A 27,246-nucleotide genomic window follows, 5' to 3' on the forward strand; every position below is an offset into this window, starting at 1 on the left:
CCCCCTCAATGCAAGTCTATGGGATGGGGCGTGATGGCCGTCGCGCCCCCTTCCCATAGACTTTCATTGAGGGGTGGGCATGAACATGGAAGCCCGCACACAGCGTTAAGGAACTCAATGTTCCGGACGCTGGGGAGTGAAGAAACCCTATAAGGTGCTGGTCCCCAATTTCAGAAATTCCCCTGCATTAGGGTCACTTCAGGACTCCTGATGCTGCTGCTGCCACCTCCAGGCTGTCTCATTCAGACACTTTATTGTCTCTTCATGCCTCAGCCACCTTCGGGCTGTGCCATTCAGACACTATATGGTCTCTTCTCATGCATCAGCCACCTCCAGGCTGTGCCATTCAGCCATTATATGGTCTCCTCATGCATCAGCCACCTCCAGGCTGTGCCATTCAGACACTATATGGTCTCCTCATGCTTCAGCCAACTCCAGGCTGTGCCATTCGGACACTATATGGTCTCCCCATGCTGCCACAAACTCCAGGCCATCATTCAGCCACTATATGGTCTCCTTATACTGATGCCACCTCTAGGCTCTGTCATTGTGCTGTCATGTAACATGTGGCTCCTTCCGGGCTGGATTAAGAGCATCATGGGCCTGGTGGGCCTTTTTATCAAAGTATATATATATATGTTCCCCTCACATATAATGCCCCATGTCCGGCCCCCTCAGGGAGCATTATATGTGAGGGGCACTGGACATGGAGCATTATATGTGAGGGGCACAGGACAGGTGGGCATTATAAGTAAGGGGCAAATGTCAGAGGGGCATTATAGGTGCATTATAGGGGCACATGACAGGGGGGACCCTGTCATGTGCCCCTCACATATAATGCCCCCTGACATGTGCCCCTCACAAATAACGCCCCATGTCCTCTGCCCCACACATATAAAGCCCCATGTCCTCTGCCCCTCATATATAATACCCCCTGTCATGTATCCCTCACATATAATGCCCCCTGTCCTGTGCCCCTCACATATAATACCCCCTGTCCTGTGCCCCTTACATATAATGCCCCCCTGTCCTGTGCCCCTCACATATAATGCCCCCCTTTCCTGTGCCCCTCACATATAATGCCCCCTGTCCTGTGCCCCTCACATATAATTTGCCCTTTTCTGTGCATGCACACCGCCCCCCCTCCCCCAAGTTTTAATAATTCCCCTGTACCATACGGTGCCCGAGCATCTCTCTCCAGCTGTCACATTTCTCACATGCTGCTCCGTTCATTTCTCACACTCCATATGCGTGTTAGAACAAAGCAAACTGTTCTATACTCCTATTGAGGCTCTCTGTAGTCCAGAAATAGCCATTTTTAATATAGATTTGCCGCAAATAAATTTGACCTGAGACCCTAATGTTCGTGACTCCAGAGTGTTTTTTTCCGCCCGAATGGTAGCACCGCTATCCCAAGGTTAGGCAGGGCAATAATAGTCCAAGACCAGGTAAGGGTTAACGGTAGCTTTACTGAGGTGAGACAGTTGGGCCAGAATCCCAGAGAGTCAACTAGTAACACGGAAAGGGCCTTGCAGCTTGCTGGAACTTGCAATTCTTTTGGGTCAGACTTCATACTCTGACTATAAATGACTTGACTAGTGACTTGACTTTGGTAGACATAGATGAGTTTACTTACTGACAATGTGGCTGGTGTACAGGCTTTATGGCCTCCAGGTGTACTGAACACAGGATCTGTGATGTATGTGCTTTGCTGTCCTCAACAGGAGTGATGGTGTAAGAGAGAGATTGTAATGGCTCCCACTCTTATAAAGGGGGGCTGAGCAAGAAGCCCATAGGTCAAGCTGCAGGTCAGGCGGTCAACTGGTGCTCTCTAGGTAACATAACACATCATATGAACATAACCGTTGATACCTCCAAAGGTCCTTAAAGGTTCTTTTATACTTTATATACCTATACATAACATTATGCACTATATTTACAACACTATACATAACATTAGACTTACTACTAAGGGGGAGACGCTACAGGAGAGCCTCTAGGACAATGAGGGACTCAACCTGACAGGGCCTAAGTACTGTACAGGAGTATATCCTGTGCTGGGATATTACACATCTACACCTGCTAACAGCTTGGTCAGAATGGCCTAGATCACTGACAGTTTGTGGAAATGATCATCCAGCTTCTTTCAATCCAGTCCGGTCGTCGGGAGATAGGAATTCCACATCCTTGAAAAGATCGATATGAAAATATTTTGAATCGCTTTGTATCGTCTAATGAAATATTGCGATACTTGACTGAATCAATTTTTTTTCTTACACCCCTAGTTTATATAAATACTAAAAAATGATCAGAAGCTGCCTGCATAGTAGTTACTGACATGGTATACTGCACACAGTTTCTATGAAAGTTTGTAATAGAATTTGCCCTCTTTCATCATAGAGAATTCTGCTAGTTTCTTACACTTATCTCTCTCTTGCAGTATCCACTGGTTCAGTGGCTGTACAAGGTCTACTCTACTGTGAAGTACTGTAATAGATATTGTGATCATGTAGCATTAATCTAACTTAGGGATCATCTACATTATTTCAACCTCAGTGCAATGCAGAAGTAAATATTTCATTTTAAGATTCTAGCTAAGTGTACAGGCCTTTGAAGAATGTACAGACAGCTGTGCATGTGACTGAAATATATAGTCCAACAAAAGAAAGGTGTAAGATAAGCAAAGTATACTGAGTAGATACTGATCTTAGTTCCTGAATGTAGATTAAAGGGGTTATCCAGGAAAAAACTTTTATATACATATTAGGGATGTCCCGATACTATTTTCTTAAGACCGAGTACGAGTACCGATACTTTAATTCTAGTACTCGCCCATACCAAGTACGAGTACTTATATTTTAAAGGGAATCTGACCACAGGGTGACCCGGTTGCTGTAGTATGAGCCAAGATTTCTCTCTTCTCCATTGGACAGAACAGGGAATTTGCATTGGCGGTGAGACCGATGTACACATGGTGAGCAGTGGTAGAAACCGGGTTACCTGCACTATCTACATATAAATTCAAGTTAGTGCAGGTGACTCTGCTGTAAGATTGCCTTTAATAGGAGGTAGTCTCCCCTTGCAGACATTAGCAGCAGCCACCTGGCAGTCATTAATAGCAGCCCCCCCCTGTAGACAGCAGCCCCCCTTTAGACAGTGGGCCCCCATTTAAACAGCATCAGCCCCTCCCCCCTTTAGACAGCAGCAGCCCCCCCTTTAGACAGCAGCAGGGCCCCCCTTTAGACAGCAGCAGGCCCCCCCCTCCGTTTAGACAGCAGCAGCCCCCCCCCTCCGTTTAGACAGCAGCAGCCCCCCCCCCCCCCCCCGTTTAGACAGCAGCAGAGCCCCCTCCATTTAGACAGCAGCAGGCCCCCCCCCTGTTTAGACAGCAGCAGCCCCCCCCCCCGTTTAGACAGCAGCAGGGCCCCCCCTTTAGACAGCAGCAGGGCCCCCCCCTTTAGACAGTAGCAGGCCCCCCCTCATTAGACAGTAGCAGGCCCCCCCTTTAGACAGTAGCAGCCCCCCTATTAGACAGCAGCAGCCCCCCCTATTAGACAGCAGCAGCCCCCCCCCTATTAGACAGCAGCAGGGCCCCCCTATTAGACAGCATCAGGGCCACCCCCTTTAGACAGCAGCAGCCCCCCACTTTTGACCGCATCAGGGCCCCCCTTTTAGACAGCATCAGGGCCCCCCTTTAGACAGCATCAGGGCCACCCCCTTTAGACAGCAGCAGCCCCCCCCCCTTTAGACAGCATCAGGCTCCCCCCCTTTAGACAGCATCAGGCCCCCCCCCCCCCCGGCCCCCCCCCCCTTTTGACAGCATCAGGGCCCTCCCTTTAGACAGCAGCCCCCCCTTTAGACAGCAGCCCTCCCCTTTAGACAGCAGCAGCCCCCCCTATTAGCAGCAGCCCCCCCCCCCTTTAGACAGCATCAGGCCCCCCCCTTTAGACAGCATCAGGGGCCCCCCCTTTAGACAGCATCAGGGCCCCCCCTTTAGACAGCATCAGGGCCCCCCCCTAGACAGCATCAGGGCCCCCCTTTAGACAGCAGCAGCCCCCCCCCCCCCGTTTAGACAGCAGCAGGGCCCCTCCCGTTTACATAGCAGAAGGGCCCCCAGCTTAGACAGCAGAAGGGCCCCCAGCTTAGACAGCAGCAGGGCCTCCCCCCCGTTTAGACAGCAGCAGGGCCCCCCGCTTAGACAGCAGCAGGGCCCCCCCCCCCCCCCCCGTTTAGACATTAGTAGCAGCCCCCTCCTCTCAGGCAGCTCACCTCCTCGGGTCGGGGGCTGGTACTGCTGCTCTGCTGCCCCGTCCTCCGGTCTGCATCGTGTCGTCCTATGGAGGAGCATGTGACATATAAGTCACTCTGCTTCCTCCGTAGCGTTACGCTGGACTCAGGGGAGGAGGCGGAGTGACGTGTGTGTCACATGCTCCTCCATGGAACACTATGATGCGGATCGGAGGACGGGAGAAAGGGCACCAGGTATCGGACATGGTATCGGGGACTCTTATTAATGTCCCCGATACCATGGCTAGTATCGGCCCCGATACCGGTATCGGTATAGGGACATCCCTAATGAGATATATATATATATATCTCAACTGGCTCCAGAAATTTTTACAGATTTGTAAATTACTTCTATTAAAAAAAATCTTAATTATTTCAGTACTTATGATCTGCTGAAGTTGAGTTGTTATTTTCTGTCTAATTGCTCTCTGATGACACCTGTCTCGGGAACTGTCCAGAGTAGAAGCAAATCCCCACAGCAAACCTATTCTGCTCTGTGCAGTTCCCGAGACAGACAGAGATGTCAGCAGAGAGCACTGTTGTCAGACAGAAAAGAACAACTCAACTTCAGCAGCTGATAATTATTAGAAGGATTAAGATTTTTTAATAGAAGTAATTAACAGATCTGTTTAACTTTCTGGAGCCAGTTGATATATAAAAATAAATTATTTCCTGGAATACCCCTTTAAGCCTGAAGATGAAGTCCAGTCTATCGATATCAAGATTTGGAGATCTCCGCAGCAGCTCCTTCTCCTGGCTTTTGTTTGTTTTATCTTTTTGAAAACTCATAAAATATGCCTTGAATGTCCTATGTTTTAATTTATTACTGAAATGCGTGAGTTGCATTTTCTGGAAATCCATGAAATATAGTCCTGTCAGGAGAAACTCATGTGGATGTAAAATTGAGCTGGCAATGATGCACGGAAAGCTTTCTGGCTCTTATCCTGCATGCCTTTATTTCTAGAATTCCACACATCCTGATTCTGCCATGTATTCATCACTTAGATTTGTATTTGCAAGATGCCCCATTTCTTGAGCGCACGTCTTCCCATTTTATAGGGCTTTTCTTTCTACACACTGTCCTCTATGTTTTTAGCAAACTGTATTTTCTCTGAGGGACTTAGTGTATTGTTACTGTGTAGTCTTGGCACAGTAAAGATTCACACTATAGTAGTTCACTGTAAATGAGGGGAGGAAAAAGACATCTACATAGCCAATGCGATTATACCAATGCTTACCCATGTGTAATTTCTGCTTACAATATTGCTGCCAAATGAGACTTGTAGGGGGCAGTTTTTATTTAAATGTGGACACGTAAGTAAAGCATTCTTTAGGACCAGCTACCTGTACCTCCCAGCATACAGGATTCTGCAAACAATCAATGGGGAGCTGGGAGATAAGAACAAGTGAGTAAGTGTGCCAGGCTGTCACACTTAAGCAACTCAACACTGCCTCCTTGACACTTGGCTCAGAAAGTGTTTCTTTTTTAAAGGTGTTATCCACCATAAGGTGATTTTAGTACTTACCTGCCAGCCAGTGATAGACATGCTTAGGAAGGGTCCGTGCTTGTCTTGGGGCTAAATGAGTTCCCCATAAAAATTGTGAAATTGCTATTTTCTGTTGAAGTTCCCTCCCTTCAACTATAAGTCCCAGGATCACTTGTTTGTAAGTAGGAGTTCACTTTTCTCCCACACATCAGCCACCCCACCCTGGGACAATTCCCTGCAACCATGTGGAGAATAGTCTCCTCCCACCCACCCAGCGGTCCATCCTCCCATTGGGTCCATCCACCCATTGAAGCAGACAGGCTCCCTTTCAACACCGGACTAGTGATGTAATGTCTCGGGCCGCACTGCAGCCTGGGAAAACCTGAGACGACACTTATTTTGTACGCTGCTAAAAATAATCATTTGGGCAAAATCACATAAGAATTGCTAGACCATCCATTAAAAACAGGTACAGAAACTATATTATGAACTACACAAACTTTACAGCCCCTGTAGAATAGTCAGAATTTTTTTTCCTAGAAAACCCCTTTAAGTTTAGCTGCACCCATCTGCTCCAGGAAAGGTACAGTTTACATACCCTAATAGCTATCCAACAGTGTCTGTAACTCTTAACATAAAAAAAACCTTTTTGATTCCTTTTAAAGTAGGGCATGCGTATAAGAACAATACCTGTAATATGGAGCAAGATTGCAGTCTGTAAATGGCCCCTCAAAATGCCAACTCTGGACCCAAATAAATTATTATGGCGAATGGCAATTATGCAGTATGAAACTATTTGGGAATGTTACTCCTTTGCAATAGCCCAGACTGAGCATACTAACAAGGAACAGTCTGCCTTGTGGTCCTATACATGTAAGTGACACTTATTGAGATGACGATGAACAAATCTTAATTATTTTCCTTTCCTTTTCTTAATTCCTTCAGCTCAAGTTCTGACATTCTACGGGACATAGAAGAGGCCACAATGCCGAAAGCATCCAGTTCTGCCCTGTAAGTACGAACATGCCTTTTAGCATCTGCAGACTAGCTCCTACTCCAATCAGAATACTTTCAGGAATGAAAATTACTTTTCTAGTAATTACTTTTCTCTTTGAAGTAGGTAGTCCTATTCATGGAAATAAATTCAGCAGCTTAAAATATCTCACATCCTCTGGGGTAGTCTTTGCCTGATTTCCAAAGATTGCAAATGTAGTGCAAGTCATGTTAGGCATTTATTTCTTTGCACATTTTACATCAGTTAATTTAATGCAGGCACTTTTGATTATGTTCCCCTTTGTTTTTCATCATTTTAAAGTTCTGTACTTACTGTGAATGGGGCATTTTTGTTTAGAGGCTAAAACCCTTCCAGATATCGTGCCGCATACAGAGCTGCATGGTTTAGTTGTGAGGCATGATAGAGATTGGATTTTTAGACTAAATATAAACAAGAATGTTACCATTCACTGATGGTAACAGAGACCTTAGAAATGGTGATGAACTAAAACACTAAGGGGGCACATGGAAGGGGGGCGTGGCTTAGTGTGCCCAGATTTTTTGCAAAAAAAAATGCACTAGTATACCCCATTCCCTATGTAGCGTAGGATGTAAAACATTAGTTGTTTTTTTTTTTTTTTCTTACATATTCAAAGAAAGATGATGGCACTCATGGTATTGCAGTTTCTTTTACTTTATTTTTAGTTGGCTCAGAGTACAGGTTGGCCAACCTGTACTCTGACCCGACTGAAAATAAAGTAAAAGAAACCGCAATACCGTGATTGCCATCATCTTTTTTTTAATATATATATTGGACACTTATTTCTGGGATTGAGCACCGCGGAAAAGCAGTTATTCTGAATAGTGGGTGTGCAGCTGTGACGAATTTAACACCACCGCGTTTTTGCATAGCAGTGCCGACTTACATTTTCCTTGCTGACCTTGTTTTTATTTTTATTTTATTTTTATTTTTATTTTTTTTTACCATTGTGCATTCTTTTAAACATTCACACAATTTATTATGTTGCATGCACATGACTAGGGGAGTGTAGAGGTACGCTACCCTTGCACCCCATCCCCTACTTCTATCACCACCCCCCAATAAACACAGACTTTTGTATGGTGCAAAGGCCACAGCGGACCAACAATTTTATTATCAAACAAGTAACAAATATATAACATCTTAAACTCTCTTCATAAATAATGTAACAAAATAAAAAACAAAATATAACACGTTAATCAGGGTTAACATACCCTCCCATACCAATATAAATAACCTTCACATCTCATCCAGGCACTCTCTCCTACTTTGCCCTTGGTCGACCATCACCTGACCCAAGGGCACCATCTTCGGAGACCACTCTGTCCCTTCCGCTAGGCACCCCCATAAGTAGCTGGCTACCCCCCCCCCCCCCCCGGCCATTATGACCTGGCCTCCACCACAGATCCATCCTGATGTCATTCAGGTGTACTCCGTCCCACCCCAGAAATTCAGTGGACGGCCCCTCCAAATCCACGTGGTGGACCACGAACCCCCATTCTTGGCCACAAATTTTCCCACAGCCTTATTGACCCGAGCTCTGGCCCTGCTCACCTTGCACACTGACCGTGCCTGCCTCCACTTCACCCGCGCCACCATATCCGACCACACGATCAGGATCCCTGGAAAGGAAGACCAAAGCCGCAGCAGGTCCAGCTTAATGTCCCGGAGCAACGACATGGATGACCAAGACATCAGGAGCTCGATCCACCTCCACATACAACTGCATGAACGGTAGCAGTTCCGACCACAGCAGCCCCCCCCGACCCAGCCAACGAACCTGAGCCACCGCCCTATAAAAACCCAGCTGCCATCCATTTGGCCGAACCACAGCCCTCACTCCACCCCTGCGCACATATGAATGCCCCGCTATCCACACCAAACAGGGCCCCTGATCTGTAAGACACAATTACATATAATCAGCAACAACACTCCCCATAACGAAAAAAAAATTAATATATACTCCTACCTCCCTAATAACCTCCGGTCCCAGTCCCCACCGGGACACCTCCGTGGCAGCCCCGATGTGAAAAGAGTGCGAACTATACTCCCCCGAGATACAACCCAACACTCCCAGGCAACTGCGAAAAACCTGCACAAATTGAAACTTGGACAAAAAGGAACTATCCTTGGCCTCCGCACCCCCCCAACCTCCGGCAGAACACCTGCCCCATCGTCATAATGTGGCACGCGAAATTCAAGCGGCCCAACAAGGACTGAACGTCCCTCAGCTGCACCTTACGCGCCCTCACCGCCGACCCCACCGCCACCTGCAATTACAACAGCTTGTTGTCCGGCAACCTACACTCCACCAGGACAGTGCCACGGTGATCCCCAAGAAATTAATCACCGTAGTCGGCCCCTCCGTCATGTCCGGGGCCAGTGGCACCGAACCATGCCGCCACCGACTCCATCATCTGCAGCAACACCCCACACAAAGCCGACCCCGCCGGGCCCAAGAACAAGAAATCATCTAGGTAATGCAGAACCAACGACAGAAAGGTGCTGAACGTCTCAAAATAGGAACACGAAATGGAGCACCCCATGGGCAAACACATATCAACAAAGAAACCGCCCTCCCAAACACAACCCAACAGGTGAAAACTCGGGGTGCATCGGCAACAGGCGAAAGGCTGACTCAATGTTGGTCTTCGCCATCAGCGCACCGCGCCCCAGCCGGCGCCCCCAAGAAACAGATGCGTCAAAGGAGGTATAAGAGACCGCACACAAAGCCAGATCAATCCCGTCATTCATTGACACCTCCTCAGGGAGAGAGAGAGGTGGTGGATGAGCCTAAACTTATTGGGCTCCTTCGGGACCAAACCCAACAGGGAGAGGCGCAACTCTGGCAATGGCAAAGTGGCAAAGTCTGGAAAGGGCCCGCCATCCGGTCGAAGTCCACCTCCTTAAGCAACTTGGCCCGCACCACAGGGTGTGCCGAGGCCAAATTACAACCAACCACGCCAGACCCCCGCACCTCGCATGAAATCTGAAAACTCCTGTCAAACCCGCCCACCAACAACGCCACCTCCCCCCTATCTGGGTACCGCGCGAGGAAGGGCAGCATCTCTGCCAGCCTCACTGGCATCGCCCCTCTTCTGCTCAGTCTCCCCAGACCTCTCCCTTTGCCCCACTTGAAACAATGGGACAGGTTGTGCGCTCCCTCACAGCCGGAGCATTCGTGCTTGAACTTGCACTCACTCCCAAACTTGCACTGACTGTCTTTGAACTGCCAACAGCAGCCCTTACCTGCATCCGCCAGCCGCCCCATCCCAGAACCGCTAGCTCCGTCCCGAAAGGACTGTTGCTCACTCCCCCCCCCACCCCCAAAGCCCGGACATGAGCCTCATCCAGAGGCTAATGTCCTTGTGGTCCCACCGCAACGCCAGGCGAACGGGCTTCCGCTGACGGAACTGCTCGTCATACTGCAACCAAGAGGTACCCCCGTAAACCCGATACACCTCCCCAATGGAGTCCAGGTAGCAAAAGAGAGCCGAGCAACTAGACGGGTCCTTTTCCCCAACAACGCTCGCCAGAATGGCTAATGCTTGAAGCCAGTCCGAGAAAGTCCTCGGTATATTGCAAAAATCGCGATTCGATTGCTTTTGTGATATATCGTGCATCCCTACTTCTAATTATCATCTTTCTTTTAGAATTGCTTAGTTGAAACATGACTAAGCATAGGTGGAGATGCTTATGTGGGCAAAAATCTTAAAGATGGAGGAGCCTAATTTACATTTGAAGGGAGGGAAATATGTGCCATGACTGTGGCATGGACAATAGACAGCAGAATAATGTACAATGTGCAGGAATATATAGGCACTAAGAAGTGTTGTTACATTTCTGACAATTGTGTTTTAATTCCCTTTATGATTATTTCTGAGACTTTGAGTGACAGTTAGGAATACAGAATGAAGAGAATATGTTCCAGGTTGTCTTATTTTATATTGACACCCGTGTCACATCTCACTGCTACCTTTATATCTATAAAGTTGTGACTGTATTGCAGGCAGGCATGTCAAATGTGCTGGAGGACATGTTATCCTCTGCAGTAAGCACATAAGGTGCCAGAACATGCCCCTGATCATTTGTCTCATTAATCCAATGGGTAAGATCAAAGAGAACATAAAATAGGAAAACTATAATATACAAGATATAATCTATAAACAAGGGTGGGAGGAATTATGACTGCATAACTAGGCCGACAGGCTATTCGGGGCTCAGTTACAGTCCTTGCACCAAGCAGTGCTGTGACTTTTAATCCCCTTTGTTCTAGTTTATATCACGTTTTGGCTTTCTGTTACAGTTTATAAAGTCAAGAGGACTCCTGACGATTAAATCATGCGTAAGGCTGCAAGGTATCCCACTGTAAACGCTGCAGTGGGATAGGTTGCCCACTCCCAAAACGAAGTGCGGGGGGGGGGGGGGGGTTCTGTGCTTATGAAATAAATTCATATATAGAGACAGTTACCACATATATGAAAAATTACCACATACGAACAAACGCCTGATGATCATTCTAATGCAAAACATGTGCCAGTAACTTAGGAGAAGCAAACGGAGGGAATTATTGTATTTCTGCCTCAGGAGGCTCTAGTGATAGTGTCTATAAATGATCCGTGACATAACGCCAGCCCAACATACGCTGTAAACATACTGTAGGAACAGAACACCATGTGGAGAGGGTCTATTCGTCATTATTGCAAACATATAAAAATACTGGCAAAATGTATAATAATATATTTAAATGTATAATACGCTGTGTTCATTCTCTTGAGTGGACCAAACGTATACCCCATGTAACCACATTTCGTCTGCTTTACTCCAGTACTCTTTTTTTATTTTATTTTTTTAGTTATATTCTTTTTATTATAGTTTCAACAGTACATCATTCACAAAATCCAAACAAATATGGCATCCGAACTTTATGCAATCTATTATTAGTATACGAAAATCAGGTCGGCCACCAGAAAAAGGGATGGAAAGAAAGAAAAGAAAAGGAGAAAAAACTGAGAAATAAGAAAAAAGGGAGATAGTCTTCTATAATTACTAAACTATAATCTAATAACTGGCATTCTGTCTCTGATAAAGCAGGGGAAAGAAATAATGGAACTGCTCCTTTACACCTATTACCCTAAGATTGATTTAAAGGTTTAAACTTGAGCCATTTCGACCAATGGGAAAAAATTAGCTAATTTAAAAGTAGATACGGCTATTAAATGTTCCAGTGTACAGTTTAGGTGTGTTAAATTTATCAAGCAATGCAGGTTGGGGAGATCTTCCGATTTCCACCTGGCCGCAATACCCAGATTGGCCACTGTTAGGAAATGAATCATAGCAGTCCTATCATGGTCCAGGGTCGTTTCCAACCCCATAAACAGTCTCTGGGCTCCATGGGGGGGGAGTAACCCAATACCTGAGACAGAAAGTTATAAACCTCATTCCACAGTAGAACAATCCGTTCGCATTCCCACCAAATGTGAAGGAAACTGCCCCTCGCTTTCTTACAGCGCCAACATACATCTCGGCACCCCGGAAACTGACGTGACATTCTATGCGGTCAAATACCATCGATACAGCAGCTTCCGGTGTACCTCAAAATGCGAGGCACAATGGGACACTTTAAGTACGCTATGATATACGAATTCCCATTGTTCATTAGTAAATTTTTTATTCAGTTCAAGTTCCCATTTCGTATGGGATGCAAGAACAATGGGTTTAGAAACCAACTTCCTATATATAATAGCAATCACTTTCTTCATAGGCACTTCTGAATAAAAGGTACAAACTCTTGGTGAACCCAAAAAAACTCCACTGGTTATAGAGGAAATAAAGTGCCTAACCTGTAGGTATTTATAGAAGTCTGTATTTGATAAATTAAATTTAACTGCTATATCAGCGAAAGCAAGAATCCCCCGTGTATCTGAGATGTCAGCGTAACTGTTAATTCCGTGTTTCATCCATTGTGTGAGATTGGAATCTTCTATTTGAGACTGAATGACACTGAGTGGTAGCGAGCCAAGGGGGAGGGAGGATACGACTCGGGGAACATTCAGAGAGGACCAGGCGTGCAGTGCAGCGTCTACAGTGGGAAGTAGATTTAAAGGTTTCGTTTTAGTTAAGTATGTCTTCCACAGTAGGTCACGGAGAGTGTTCTCGGGACTAACTACCGTTTCTATCTCTACCCATTGCTTTCTTATCTCCCCGCTCCACCAAAATTGCGTTTGTTCCAAAATGGATGCCCAATAGTAGCAATTTAAGTATGGGGTACACATGACTCTAGAAGCCACCCTCGCTCTCTTGCCTTTCCAAATGTATTGCATCAACAGGCTTTGGACTTGAGAGATTAGATTCCTAGGAAAATATATAGGTAAATTTCGAAATAAATATAAAATCTTAGGTAGAAATAACATTTTGACTAATGCGACTAGATCAGGGAATTTTTATTTTAGAAATCTTATTTATATCTTGTCTAAGAATTTTGGTTATAGTAGCTATATTAAAGGATGCCAAATTTGAAATAGGAAACGTCATGTTTATGCCCAAGTAGCTAATATATTCCTTTACCCAAGTATATGGAACTCTCTTTTGAAGGGACTTCTGTACTTCTTCTGGGATATTATATGGTAAAACCAAAGATTTACTTGAGTTAACCGTATAATAGCTCATTTTACTGAATGTAGCAAGTACCTCCTCTACCGCCTCTAATGATTTATCTGGGGAGGTTACGGACAGAATGGCATTGTCAGCATAAAGGCCCACACGGTAGTCCCCCGACCCAATCTGAACTCCTGAGATGTTTTTAGACAGGCGTATTAATTCCGCTAAAGGTTCCATACAGAGAGCAAAAATTTGCGGAGATAAGGGACAACCTTGTCTTGTTCCATTGGAGATACAGATTTTCTCAGACAGGGATCCACCAGTGTAGACCCGTAATGACGGGGTACTATATAAAGTAATAACTTCATTTTTAAAGGTTCCCCTTAATCCAAATCTCTCCAGTACCTCTTCTAGATAACCCAAGTGAACTCGGTCGAACTCCTTCTCCGCATCTATTGCTAGAAGCAGAGACTGCGTACGACCCTGCTCAATAATAGACATAATGTCAATGAGACAGCGAGTTCCATCCTGGGTCTGTCGACCTGACACAAAACTGCTTTACTCCAGTACTCTTAATTCTGTCCCATAGAAGAAACATTTTCCAGCAGATCAGACATGGTTACAAGTAGACTGAGCACAATGGCTACAGTCCATAAACACAACTGAAGGAAGATTTTCAGATTTGAACAAGTCCTTTAATTGTTATTTACATTGGAAAAATTGGGGTACTCTTGAAGGGACAAAAAATAAAATTTGATTGATGTGATTTCTATTTCAAATTTTTATTCATTCAGCTGCTGTATGCACCGGAAAAAGTTGTGTAGTTCTTTCCAGTCTGACCATAGTGCTCTCTGCTGACACCTCTGTCCGTGTCAGGAACTGTCCAGAGCAAGGGAGGTTCATTACGGGCAATTTGCTCCTGCTCCGGACAGTTCCTGACTCTGACAGGTGTCACCAGAGACCACTGTGGTTAAACTGTAAAGAACTACACAACTTCCTCTGGAGTATACAGCAGCTAATAAGTACTGGAAGGTTTACATTTTTTTGAGTGGAAGTAATTTACAAATCTTTATACCTTTCTGGCACCAGTTAATTTGAAAAAAAAAAAATTCCCTCCAGAGTACCCCTTTAACCTTATTATATAGGTTGTTACAATTGTGGTAGTACTGTATCTCTATTATTTCTTCTATTATGTTTTTACTTTTGCAATGTAGTTTTGTGTCTTCGGCTCCTATACAACCATGTGTTTATATTTTTTTGTTTTAATTTCTTTTTATGTTTTTTTTTTTATGTGAACTCAATGCAATCTTCTTATGAATGATACAATGCTTTGTTATACTCCTCCGTAAACCAAAGCATTGCCTGTCAAGCATTCTCTTAGGCTGTGCCATTGGCAAAAGGCTATTTAAGGTCTGCTGACTTTTGTTAGGCCCCGGCTGCTATAGCAATCCATGATGTCTTTTCATTTTGTATGTGGGGTGTGTATGAGGTGACAGAGGGAACCCACAACCTCTGTCTAGCACCTAGATGGCACTATTGACTGTGGCATTTAGGGGTTGAATGTTGAGATTGGAGTAATCTCCAGTTTTAGCCATTGCAGCAGTTGGTCAGTCACAGCAGTGCTCCTGCACTGATTGCACAGGCACACCACCTTCTTCATCAGCTCCATATGTGCTATTGTGTGTTAATAGAACATATGGAGCCTTTTTCACACCAAAACTTAGACGCAAAACACCACATTTTTAACGTGAAGAGTTTCAAATATTACCCTCACTATATCATGAACTACACTAACTTTACAGCCACTGTAGTGTAGTCAAATAAAAATAAAACACGGAATACCCCTTTAAATACCCTGAAAAGCTAAAGAAGTTACTTAGGGAATCTTTAACACCTTAAGGACCAAGGACGTACCTGTACGCCCTGGTCCCGCTCCCCTGCTATGATGCGGGGTCACGGGCTGACCCTGCATCATAGCCGGGTGATCCCTGCGGCTATCAGCCGCCAGAACCTGTGTCTAATGCCGGACATCACCTAACATAGTTCATAAGGTTGAAAAAAGACCAGAGTCCATCAAGTTCAACCTATAACCCTAATAAGTCCCTATTGAGTTGATCCAGAGGAAGGCAAAAAACCCTCATACTAGAGGTAAAAATTCCTTCCTGACTCCAAATATGGCAGTCAGAATAAATCCCTGGATCAACCTTCTGTCCCTATAAATCTAGTATACATAACCAGCAATGTTATTTCTCTCCAAAAATGCATCCAGCCCCTTTTTGAACTCTAGTACAGAGTTAACTATGACCACCTCCTCCGGGAGAGAATTCCACAGTCTCACTGCTCTTACAGTAAAGAACCCCCGTCTGTGCTGGTGTAGAAACCTTCTTTCCTCTAGACGTAGAGGATGCCCCCTTGTTATTGATACAGTCCTGGCTATAAATAGATCATGGGAGAGATCTCTGTACTGTCCCCCGATATATTTATACATAGTTATTAGGTCTCCCATAAGCCTTCTTTTTTCTAAACTAAATAACCCTAATTCTGATAATCTTTCTGGGTACTGTAGTCCTCCCATTCCCCGTATTACTCTGGTTGCCCGTCTTTGAACCCTCTCCAGCTCCACTATATCTTTCTTGTACACTGGTGTCCAGTACTGCACACAGTATTCTATGTGTGGTCTGACTAGTGATTTGTACAGCGGTAGAATTATTTCCTTGTCGTGGGCATCTATGCCCCTATTGATGCATCCCATGATTTTATTTGCCTTGGCAGCAGCTGCCCGACACTGGTCACTACAGCTAAATTTACTGTTAACCAAGACTCCCAAGTCCTTTTCCACATCAGTCGTCCCAAGTGTTCTTCCATTTAACGCATAATCCCAGTCCGGATTTTTCTTCCCCATGTGCATTACCTTACATTTATCAGTGTTGAACCTCATCTGCCACTTCCCAGCCCAGACCTCCAACCTATCCAGATCCATTTGAAACAGTTCACTGTCTTCTAATGTGTTTACCCTATACAGAGTTTAGTGTCATCTGCAAAGATTGCTACTTTACTATTCAACCCCTCTACAAGGTCATTAATAAATATATTAAATAGGACAGGACCCAAGACGGACCCCTGTGGTACCCCACTAGTAACAGTCACCCAATCAGAATAAGTACCATTAATAACCACCCTCTGTTTCCTATCATTGAGCCAGTTACTTACCCACTTGCACACATTCTCCCCCAGCCCAAACCTTCTCATTTTATGCACCAACCTTTTATGTGGAACCGTATCAAATGCTTTGGAAAAATCCAGATATACGACATCCAGCGATTGCCCCTGGTCCAGTCTGGAGCTCACTTCCTCTTAAAAGCTGATCAGGTTAATTTGACTGGACCGATCCCTCATAAATCCATGCTGATACGGGGTCATACATTTATTTTTATCAAGATATTCCAAAATAGCATCTCTTAGGAAACCCTCAAACAATTTACATACAACCGAGGTTAAACGAACAGGTCTATAATTCCCGGGGTCACCTTTTGACCCCTTCTTAAATATTGGCACCACATTTGCCATGCGCCAGTCCTGTCTATTTAGATTTTTTGTAGGCGACACTGTACTTCTTCCTGGGTTAGACAGGTGACCTGTACTGAGGAGTTTACCTTATCACACTGTATTTCACCTGGCATTTCATTTTCCTCAGTGAATACAGTGGAGAAGAATTTGTTTAATATATTTGCTTTTTCCTGATCCTCGTTTATAATTTCTTCCTCATTTTTTAAAGGGCCTACACTTTCATTTTTTACCTTTTTGCTATTTATATAGTTAAAGAACATTTTGGGGTTAGTTTTACTCTCTTTGGCAATGAGTCTTTCTGTCTCTATTTTTGCGGCTTTTATCAGTTTTTTACATATTTTACATTTTTCTCTATAGCTTTTTAATGCTTCTTCACTGCTGTTCTTTTTTAGTAATTTAAATGCTTTATTATTGTCATTTATTGCCCCCTTTCATCCATATTGGTTTTCTTTTATTTCTGACCCTTTTATTCCCATAAGGTATATACATCTTACAGTGAATATGTAAGGTATTTTTAAAAGTCTCCCATTTAGTGTCAATATTGTTCTTTTTGAGGACATTATCCTATTTTATATTGTTACGGGCTTCTCGGAGTTGATCAAACTTTACCTTCCTAAAGTTCATTGTTTTTGTGGCCCCTCGAGAGATTCCCTTATTGAAGAACAAGTTATAATGTATTATATTATGATCACTATTTCCTAGGTGTTCATCTACTTCCATATTAATTACTCTGTCAGGTCTGTTGGTTAATATTAAGGCCAGTAGGGCGTCCCCTCTGGTCGGGCCCTGTACCATTTGGGACAGATAATTGTCTTCAACTATAGTCAGAAACCTGTTTCCTTTATGAGATTCACAGGTCTCAGTCTCCCAGTTTATATCAGGATAGTTAAAGTCCGCCATTATTATCACATCATTTTGATTTGCTGCCTTGTTTATTTGCCTCAATAATTGATTTTCTGGCTCTTCCATTATGTTTGGTGGCTTATAGCAAACCGCTATCAGAATTTTTATTTTTTTTCCTCCATATATTTCTACCCATAATGACTCCACGTTATCGTTTCCCTCCCGTAAATTCTCCCGCAGTGCGGCCTTCAAATTGGACTTTACATAAAGACAGACTCCTCCCCCTTTCTGTTTTGTCCGATCCTTCCTGAATAGACTATAACCCTGTATGTTGACTGCCCAGTCACAGCTATCGTCCAACCAAGTCTCTGTTATACCTACTATGTCATAATCCTCCTCAGAAATTTTCAACTCCAGTTCGTCAGTTTTATTGGACAGACTTCTGGCATTAGTCAACATGCACTTCAATGGTGTATGTTTTTTTTTTCCTATGATGCCTATCCCTATTAACTATTCTAACCCCTCCCTCCGCTCCACCCCAGGTACATTATTAAGTGTCCCCCCCCCCTCTATCTACACTATCTTCCCCCTCTATGTTGTAGGTTCCCTCCCCCCCCAGTCCCTAGTTTAAACACTCCTCCACCCTTCTAGCCATCTTCTCCCCAAGCACAGCAGCACCCTCCCCATTGAGGTGCAGCCCGTCCCTACGGTAGAGCCGGTAACAGACAGCGAAGTCGACCAAGTTCTCCATGAACCCAAACCCCTCCTTCCTACACCAGCTTCTGAGCCACTTGTTTACCTCCCTAATCTCCCGCTGCCTCTCTGGTGTGGCTCGTGGTACAGGTAATATTTCAGAAAATACTACCTTGGAGGTCCTTGCCTTAAGCTTGCAGCCTAAGTCTCTGAAATCATTTTTAAGGACACTCCACCTACCTCTTACTTTGTCATTGGTGCCAATATCTACCATGACTGCTGGGTCTTCTCCAGCCCCACCCAGCAACCTGTCATCCCGATCCGCGATGTGCCGAACTCGAGTGCCAGGAAGACAACACACTGTTCGGTGGTCCCGGTCTTTATGACAGATCGCCCTGTCTGTCCCCCTAATAATTGAGTCCCCCCCCCCCCCCCCATTACCAGTACTTGTCTGTCCTGCCCTGCACTCCTCCCTCCCCCTTACTGGAGCAGACACACCCCTGGCAGTCAGAGGCAGAGTCCTGCTGCAGTGCCGCTAACTCTGAAATGGCATCCCCCTCATCTGCCAACCGGGCAAACTTGTTGGGGTGTACCAGTTCAGGACTTGCCTCCCTGACACTTTTCCCTCTACCCCGTTTTCTAACTGTAACCCAGCTAACTGCCTGACTGTCCTGCACCTCCGTCCCACTATCCTCCCCCACCTCTACCCCAGAGAGTACTTGCTCAGTGAGCAGGAGACTCCTTTTCGGGTTGTCAATGCATCTCAGTGTTGCCAGTTGCTCCTCTACATCCAGGATCTGGGCTTCCAAATGAACAACTCGCACACATCTCGCACAACAATATGCACCCTCAAACTGCTGTTCAAGGATTGCATACATTGTGCAAGATGCACACTGGACTGCCTTTTCCAACATGGAGGCCATACTAGATTTGGGGATAGCAAAAATTTACAGAAAATAAAAAAAATAAAAAAATATTTCAATTTAAACTTCCTGGATTTAAAGTCCCTTAAAGTCCCCTCACTTTTATACTTACTCACTTGTATACTTCACACTCTTGTATACAGACACACAGTCGCTAGCTCAACAATCGCTTAGTGTACTTGCTTTATATTTACCACAACCACCTCTCTTCCATTGCCTGGAAGTGAATCCAAATGGCTAGCTGGCTGCAAACAGCTGCAATTTATCAGCTTCTAATTATTTAGTTACTCCACCCTCTCTCCACCTGTAATCCTCCCAGATGGAGAAAGAGAGGGGGGGGGGGGGGACACAGAAATGCACTCAAAATGCTCACAATACTTCTTACAGTATACCCTTAATTTTAAGTCCCTTCATTTTTATACTCGTATATTTCACACTCTTGTATACAGACACACAATCTGTAGCTCAACAATCGCTTAGTGTGCTTGCTTTATATTTACCACAACCACCTCTCTTCCACTTCCAGTGATGTCCAGCATTAACCCCTTAGATGCGCTGATCAAAGTTGATCACCACGACCAAACAGCTGAAAGGATGGGGGAGGGGTCCCTAACTGCCTCCATCTCCGTCCGACCGGCAATCTGCTACTCCATGCCTGCGCATCAGGCTGGAACATCAGAGCGCCAATAACACCGATCTATGCTATGTCAAAGCATTGATCAGTGTATACAATCAGAAGATTGCATGTAATAGTCCCCTATGAGAACAAAAAATGGTGTAAAAAAAAAAAAAAGTTAATAAATGTGGTTTAACCCCTTCGCTAATAACAGTTTGAATCACCCCCCCCCCCCCTTTTCCCATTGAAAAAAAAATGTAAACAAAAATAAACAAACATGTGGTATTGCCGCATGCGTAAATGTGCAAACTATAAAAATATAAAGTTAATTACATAGGCACTAGAGGAGCAGAAGAGACCGCACTACTACTCCCAACATGTAGGTGAGGCACAAGTCTCTGAATGGGGTAGTAGTAATCAGGTAAGACAGGGGTCTATAGAAGTGAAAATAACAATGTCCAAAAGGCAAAAGATGTGGAGAATGAATACTTCTGCACTCACCTGTAAAATTATTCAATCTTTATTTCATGTCCTTGTAAAAACAGAAAAACAGCTGACCGGTGCGGGGAGGAGGTGAAGGAAACACGCTGCAGCCAAAGCTAAGAAGGTGAAGCTACAAGCCTGTTTCGCGGGTAAATCCGCTTCCTTGGGCCTCACCTAGTCTATACATAGATGTTGCAAATTACGTCACACTCCTGTGTGTGGAGCAAAGTAGTGTGTACCTGTGCTTGAAAGTTATCAATTAAAAATGCTGGAAAAAAGCAAAAATGGTTAAAAACAATAATGCAATGTGAGTCCTGGATTACATATAGAGTAAGGGAGATGGGAAGTTTATAGAAATGCTGCGGGTTTATTTCAGATGGTGTATATCACCCATTCGGATGGCAGCATATAAAGTCCTTTATGTAGATCTCATAACCCCCCAGTCTGATAAAGGCTCATTTAAACATTTGGGCACAGTGTATACAGGTGCTACATTTGAAATTTCCTTTCAGTTCATAGTAGGTGAGCCAATTCTCTGGTGCATTTTTACTGGAAAAGGAAACAAGGATGTTTTTTATGGTGTCACTTCTCCTGAAGGTGACAGTGGGTTTTTTGGTTGCTACCTTTGTAGGATGGGATCTCTCTCAATTATGTGCCAGTTTTGGTGAAGGGCCTTCTTGATCATGTCCATTAATAGGTTGAATTTAAAGCAGAACACTTACCTTATTTCTTCATTCTGGGCGCTTGCTTTTAGTTTTTTTTTGTGTTTTGTATACCAGATCTTTACGAGAGATACTCAGTACCTTTTCAAGAGCTTCTGTCAGCAGGTTCTTGGGATAGCCTCCGGCCAGAAATTTGTTCATTAATTCTGATGCTTGTTTTTCAATGCCCTCCTCTTTATTATTGATTTTTTTTTTAAATTGGCTGTATGGAAGTGAGTTTTTGGTATGTTGTGGATAGTAACTATTGTAGTGGAGATAGGAATTAGTTTTTTGCTTTTGCAAAATCCTGTGGCGGTAAGAAAATCATCTTTAACATGGATCTTAACATCAAGGAACTCAATTTTATTTGCAGAGAAGTTGCTTGTGAAAAACATATTCATTTTGTTCTCTTCATTGAGATATTTGCGGAAGGCATCAAATTCTTCTTTATTGCCATCCCAGGCAATGAAAACATAGTCTACAAATCTAGTATACAATTTCAGCTGCTTCAGGAACAGATTACGAGAACTGTAGATTACTTTTTGTTCCCAGGAGGCTAGGAAGAGATTAGTGAATGTGTACGCCACTTGTGTGCCCATCGCCGTACCCATTTCTTGTGTTTACCATTCGCCATAAAAATAAATTGTTAGTCAGTACAAGATTAAGACCTTCTTTTACAAGTTCCAAATATTCTGGACTTTTTTCAGCAGCCAGGAGAAATTTGCCTATTACCTCGATGCCCATCTTTTGGGGGATCCGGGTATATAGGTTTTTCGTGTCAATTGTAGCCAAGTGAAAAGATTTTTCCCAGTGGAAAGTCTTCAAAATCTTTCAGATGTGATGGGATGTTCAGGAGAAGTGGTCGAGGTACTTGGAGAGGTGTTCCAAGGGTGCTCCTATGCCAGCTACTATTGTTCTTCCAGGTGGGGACTCTAAACTTGAATTTGGGGCAAGAAATACCACTGTGGTTTACTTACACAGTTGGGTATCAGCTTTTAGGCTTTCTTTTTGTTTATCAAGCCCTGTTCTATGCTTTTACGTAGAAAATTCCTGAGTTTGAAGATCATCCGATTAGTAGGGTCAGCAGTTAAAGGAGAGTACACTTCAGCGTCTAGATCGTCTGTACCTGCTGTGCATGTCTAAATAAAGGAGCTGCAGTGGTGAGTGCGATCTTCTGTTTTCTACTTCTTGAAACACTTCAGTGTTTGTTAGTTGCGGCTTGGCCTCTGTAGCATAGTATTATTTGGACATCAGGACCACGCTCCCTCCCTTGTCTGCCTTCTTGATAACTAGGTCTTTCCTAGATTTCAGCCATTTCATGGCTCTGATATCTTTGTCAGAGAGGTTTCTGGAGGCAGAAGAAAATACAAGGGACTTGACATCTTTAATTACTTATGCTGTAAAAATATCAAGGCTACTGCCAGGTTGGATTTGTAGTGAAAATGTGGAAGGTGTGCCTCCTGAAAAAGTGGTGAGGTGGAGGGTGTCGTCTTCAATACTTTTATCGATGTTCTCCATGCTGACCTGGTCCATAAGGCACTCCTGATCTTGCGCTGAAAAACTATTGGGAGCGGAGAAACCTAATGGTCCAATGGCAGCTGGTATTTCTCTCTCCTTATTGGTGGCCAAATCTTTTTCTTTTTTGCTGCTTGTTTCAAAGTATTTAAACAAATACATCCATCGCGCTCCTTTGAAGAGGTCAACTTCAAAAGCTACTGGGTCGAATTTACTGGGTATACAGAAATATAAGCCCTTGGATAGTAATTTGATGCAATCCTCATTCTGAACCGTGTCTGACAATTCTTCTTATTTCTTCATGTTCCATGTCACTTTTCTCTGCGTTCGCTTTTTTTTTTCTGCCCCACCTGATCTTTCTTCAGGCGGGCCTCTGTTTTTTTTTGGCTCTTCTTGCTGTGTGAACTCCGGATGAGTTTCTCTTGTCCTCACATTCGTCATAGATATGTATAGGTGTACCGTTCACACACGAGGTGAGGCACCAGGAAGCGGATTTACCCGCAAAACAGGCTTGTAGCTTCACCTGCTCAGCCTCGGCTGCAGCGTGTTTCCTTCACCCCCTCCCCGCACTGGTCAGCTGTTTTTCTGTTTTTACGAGGACATGAAATAAAGATTGAATAATTTTATAGGGGAGTGCAGAAGTATTCATTCTCCATGTCTTTTGCATAATGTTAATTAAACCACACGGTCAATGGCGTATACGTAAAAAAAAGGCCAAAATTGCGTATTTTTGGTAATTTTGTATACCCTAAAAAAACTAATAAAAAGTGATTAAAAAGCACAAAAAAGGAGCCCTCATACATCCCCATATGCGGAAAAATAAAAAAGTTATAGTGGTCAGAAGATGACAATTTTAAACATACTAATTTTGGTGCATGTAGTTATAAGTTTTTTTTTAAAGTAGTTATATAAAATAAAACCTATATCAATTAGGTATCCTTGCGACCGTATGGACCTACAGAATAAAGATAAGGTGTAATTTTTACCAAAAAGGGCATTGTGTAGAATCGGAAGCCCCCAAAAGTAACAAAATGGCGGGGTTTGTATCAACTTTGCCCCAAAAATATTTTTTTCTGGTTTCGCGGTAGATTTTGTGGTGAAATGATTGATGTCGTTACAAAGTAAAATTGGTTTAAAAAAAAAAGCCCTCATATGGGTCTGTAGGTGGAAAATGTAAAGCATTATTATTTTTAGAAGGTAATGAGGAAAAATCTAAGGACTCAGGGCTGCAGGAGAGATTGCAGGGGTCCCCAGCAGTGGGATCCTGGCTATCTCTCCTGCAGCCCCCTGAGTCATCAGCTGTACTGAGCTAAGTTTTCTCCGTGACTGATGACTCACAATACAGGGGCCAGCGGTTCATGACGTTACAGCCCCTCCCCCTTGTGATGTCACGCCCCATCCCCTCAATGCAAGTACCCCTCCCATAGACTTGCATTAAGTGGCCGGGGCAAGACCTCAAAAGGGGTGGGGCCATGACATCACGAACCGCCGGCCCCTGTATCGTGAGTCATCAGCCACGGAGCCAACTTAGCTTGGGGGGGCTGCAGGAGACATCGCAGGGGTCCCCAGTAGTGGGACCCCGCGATCAGACATCTTATTGGATAGGGGATAAGATATCTAGGGGCGGAGTACCCCTTTAAAGGGGTACTCCGTTGAAAACCTTTTTTCTTTTAAATCAACTGGTGGCAGAAATTTAAACATATTTGTAAATTGCTTCTATTAAAAAATCTTAATCCTTCCAGTACTTATTAGCTGCTGAATGCTACAGGGGAAATTCCTTTATTTTTGGAACACTGATGACATCACGACCACAATGCTCTCTGCTGACATCTCTGTCCATTTTAGCAACCGTGCATAGCAGATGTATGCTAAGGGCAGCATGGTGGCTCAGTGGTTAGCACTGCTGCCTTGCAGTGCTGGGGACTTGGGTTCAAATCCCACTAAGGACAACAATAAATAAAGATTTATTATTATTATAATAACGTCAGCAGAGAGAACTGTGCTCGTGATGTCATCAGAGAGCATTGCAAAAAGAAAATAATTTCCTCTGTAGTATTCAGCAGCTAAGAAGTACCAGAAGGATTAAGATTTTTTAATAGAAGTAATTAACAAATATGTTTAACTTTCTGCCACCAGTTGATTTAAAAGAAAAAAGGTTTTCACCGGAGTACCCCTTTAAGGGGTTAATTCTGATCCCTTATGACCTATCATTTTGTTTCTACAGCTTCAATACAGGACTTTATGTCTCCATGGTAACAGACTACACTCAAATCCAGGGTACTCTGGTCCTTTAGTAATGTTGCCTTTCATTTGTTCTTTATTTTATGATAACATAGATTGATAGGCTAGCCAGAAGTAGAAGGGAGAATTGTTTCAGGGTCAGACTGTACTATTTTTGTTGCATGTTACTATCGAGATACACATATTTATGTAGGAACTGTAGAATCAAAAATAATACTTTTTTTTTTTTCATTACGAAGGATCTATTGAAACATTTCTTCCATGTTATTAGATCTATTTAGGTACTGAAACTGTTGGTAACAAAGGCGAAGAACCTGTAGACTAAAATCTGTATTTGATCCTGTTGGGCTTATATATCTTTATTTTGTTTCTATATTTTTGAGACACGGAGTGACTAATTCATAAAATAGATCTCCTCGGGTCATGTTGAAAGAACATAGTGATAGAACAATAACAGCAGAAATCCGGGATATTATTGGATTTCACTGGAGATAACAAACTCAGCTCATTTCATTGCAGGCGCGAACATTTATATCTGTCTGCTGCTGCTGTCTGGGTATTATAGACTGTACAGCCATTTAAAGCTCTTACTGACTCATTTGCAAGGAAGTTCTCCTGCTGCTGTATCATCTTACCTAGCAGGATCAGTAGGTCACTAGTGTGATAAGCTAAAGTACACTTAAATAAAGGTATTATCCTGTGCTGTTGAAGTAAAGATTAAAGTGTAACTGTCAAATACCACAATAAGGTTGTGTTAACAAGTGCCTAAGGCCCGTTTCACACTGAAATGCAACGCCCAGGCACAACTCCCCTTCGGAGAAAGTCCTTCAGGCACTTTTTTTTTTTTTTTTTTGTGTGCCTTAACAGACATTCTTTGTTATGGGGCACAATGGGTCCCGACAGATCCCATTTACTATTATGGGTTCTGTCGGGCACCGTTGTTTTTCGACGGGAGTAGCGGGAGGAAAAAAGATTGCATAATGTATTTTTCCTCCCGCTATTCTTCCCGGCTTCCATGACAGACGTCACACTGCCGTGTCCGAACAGCAGTGTGAAAGAAGCTTAATCCTGATCATGTAAATTTAGTCTTTTATGTGTCTAGCACCTATATTTCTCACAAATACCTTTTATCTGTTGCTCACTTGGTTTGTCATTCTGTGCTTTGGAGGGGGCATGTCCTCACTCTGCATGACTCATCTTCCTACCTGAGTGCGGGGTCTTTTCATCCAATCACTACAGGCTACTCTATATAACCTTCTCCCTTTATTGCTTGCTGCAGTCTGATAAGACAGGAGAGTGCATCGGGGACTGCTAGACCCACCCTCACTTACTGGACTTTGTGAATGCCTGTTCTTCAGCTTTGATAAAGATGATGCTGCAGGCAGACAGGATTGTGTTCTGGATGGTATGGGGTGTTTTTATTAGCCATAATTGCTATAAAAAGTAAATTACATATTTTATGAAGTATATTAGAAAAATTAATGTTTTGGCAGGATGCACAAGGTATAAAACGTTTTTGAATCTAACAGTGCCTATTTAATCATTGCTCCGTATCTTTCTATCAATGAAGGAAAATATTTTTGTTTACAGACAGAAAACCCCTTTAAAAGCAAACTTGGCTTATCCAGACAGTCTGCCATAGAGTTATAGAGTCATTGTAATAAATCTGTGTGTAATCTTATGTTTTGTGCTACAGGCTGAATGTTCTACTGATGTATTGTAACAAGCCCATTTGCTGTGTCAGAAAGAGTTTTTAGCTGAAAGCGCAACTGTCGTGAGTTTGGGGCATATAAACTATGTGTGTAGACTATGAATCCAGCATTACTTTTACCTTCTTTATTCCAGTTGTAATTACCACAAAAACACTTTTCTTTGCAGTCACTGACAGTCGGATAGGCGTGGCCTGGGGTTCACTATGCCATTTTAGTCACAAAAAAAACACTAGGGCTTATTTTCATGGTAGGGCTTATTTATTTACGGTATGGGGGACTGCAGCAGTGTGGAGGATGGGGGGCTGCAGGAGTGTGAAGGATGGGGGGGCTGCAGTAGTGTAAAGGATGGGGGGCTGCAGGAGTGTGAAGGATGGGGGGCTGCAGGAGAGTGAAGATGGGGGCTGCAGGAGTGTGGAGGATGGGGGGCCGCAGGAGTGTGGAGGATTGGGGGGGCTGCAGGAGTGTGGAGGATTGGGGGGGCTGCAGGAGTGTGGAGGATGGGGGGCTGCAGGAGTGTGGAGGATGGGGGGCTGCAGGAGTGTGGA

The 27,246-nt window shown here is 43.9% G+C and overlaps 1 protein-coding gene across 7 annotated transcripts in view; it reads left to right on the top strand.

Annotated features, from left to right (window-relative positions):
* The window catches only part of RAD18 (RAD18 E3 ubiquitin protein ligase), a 577,293-nt gene that overhangs the window by 485,298 nt on the left and 64,749 nt on the right, over nt 1–27,246 (top strand). For 6 of the 7 annotated variants that reach the window (XR_008845017.1, XM_056524992.1, XM_056524991.1 and 3 more), the window contains one exon: nt 6,720–6,785. The exons of the other annotated variant lie outside the window; for it this stretch is intronic. Coding sequence is in view for 5 of the 6 variants with exons in the window: in XM_056524992.1 (XP_056380967.1) it covers nt 6,720–6,785 (66 nt within the window). In the remaining variant the exon portion in view is untranslated. Of the gene's footprint in view, nt 1–6,719; nt 6,786–27,246 lie in introns of those variants that run through there. 7 annotated transcript variants of the gene reach the window in all.

This window comes from Hyla sarda, chromosome 6 (genome assembly GCF_029499605.1).
Source record: "Hyla sarda isolate aHylSar1 chromosome 6, aHylSar1.hap1, whole genome shotgun sequence".
Lineage (NCBI taxonomy): Eukaryota > Metazoa > Chordata > Amphibia > Anura > Hylidae > Hyla > Hyla sarda.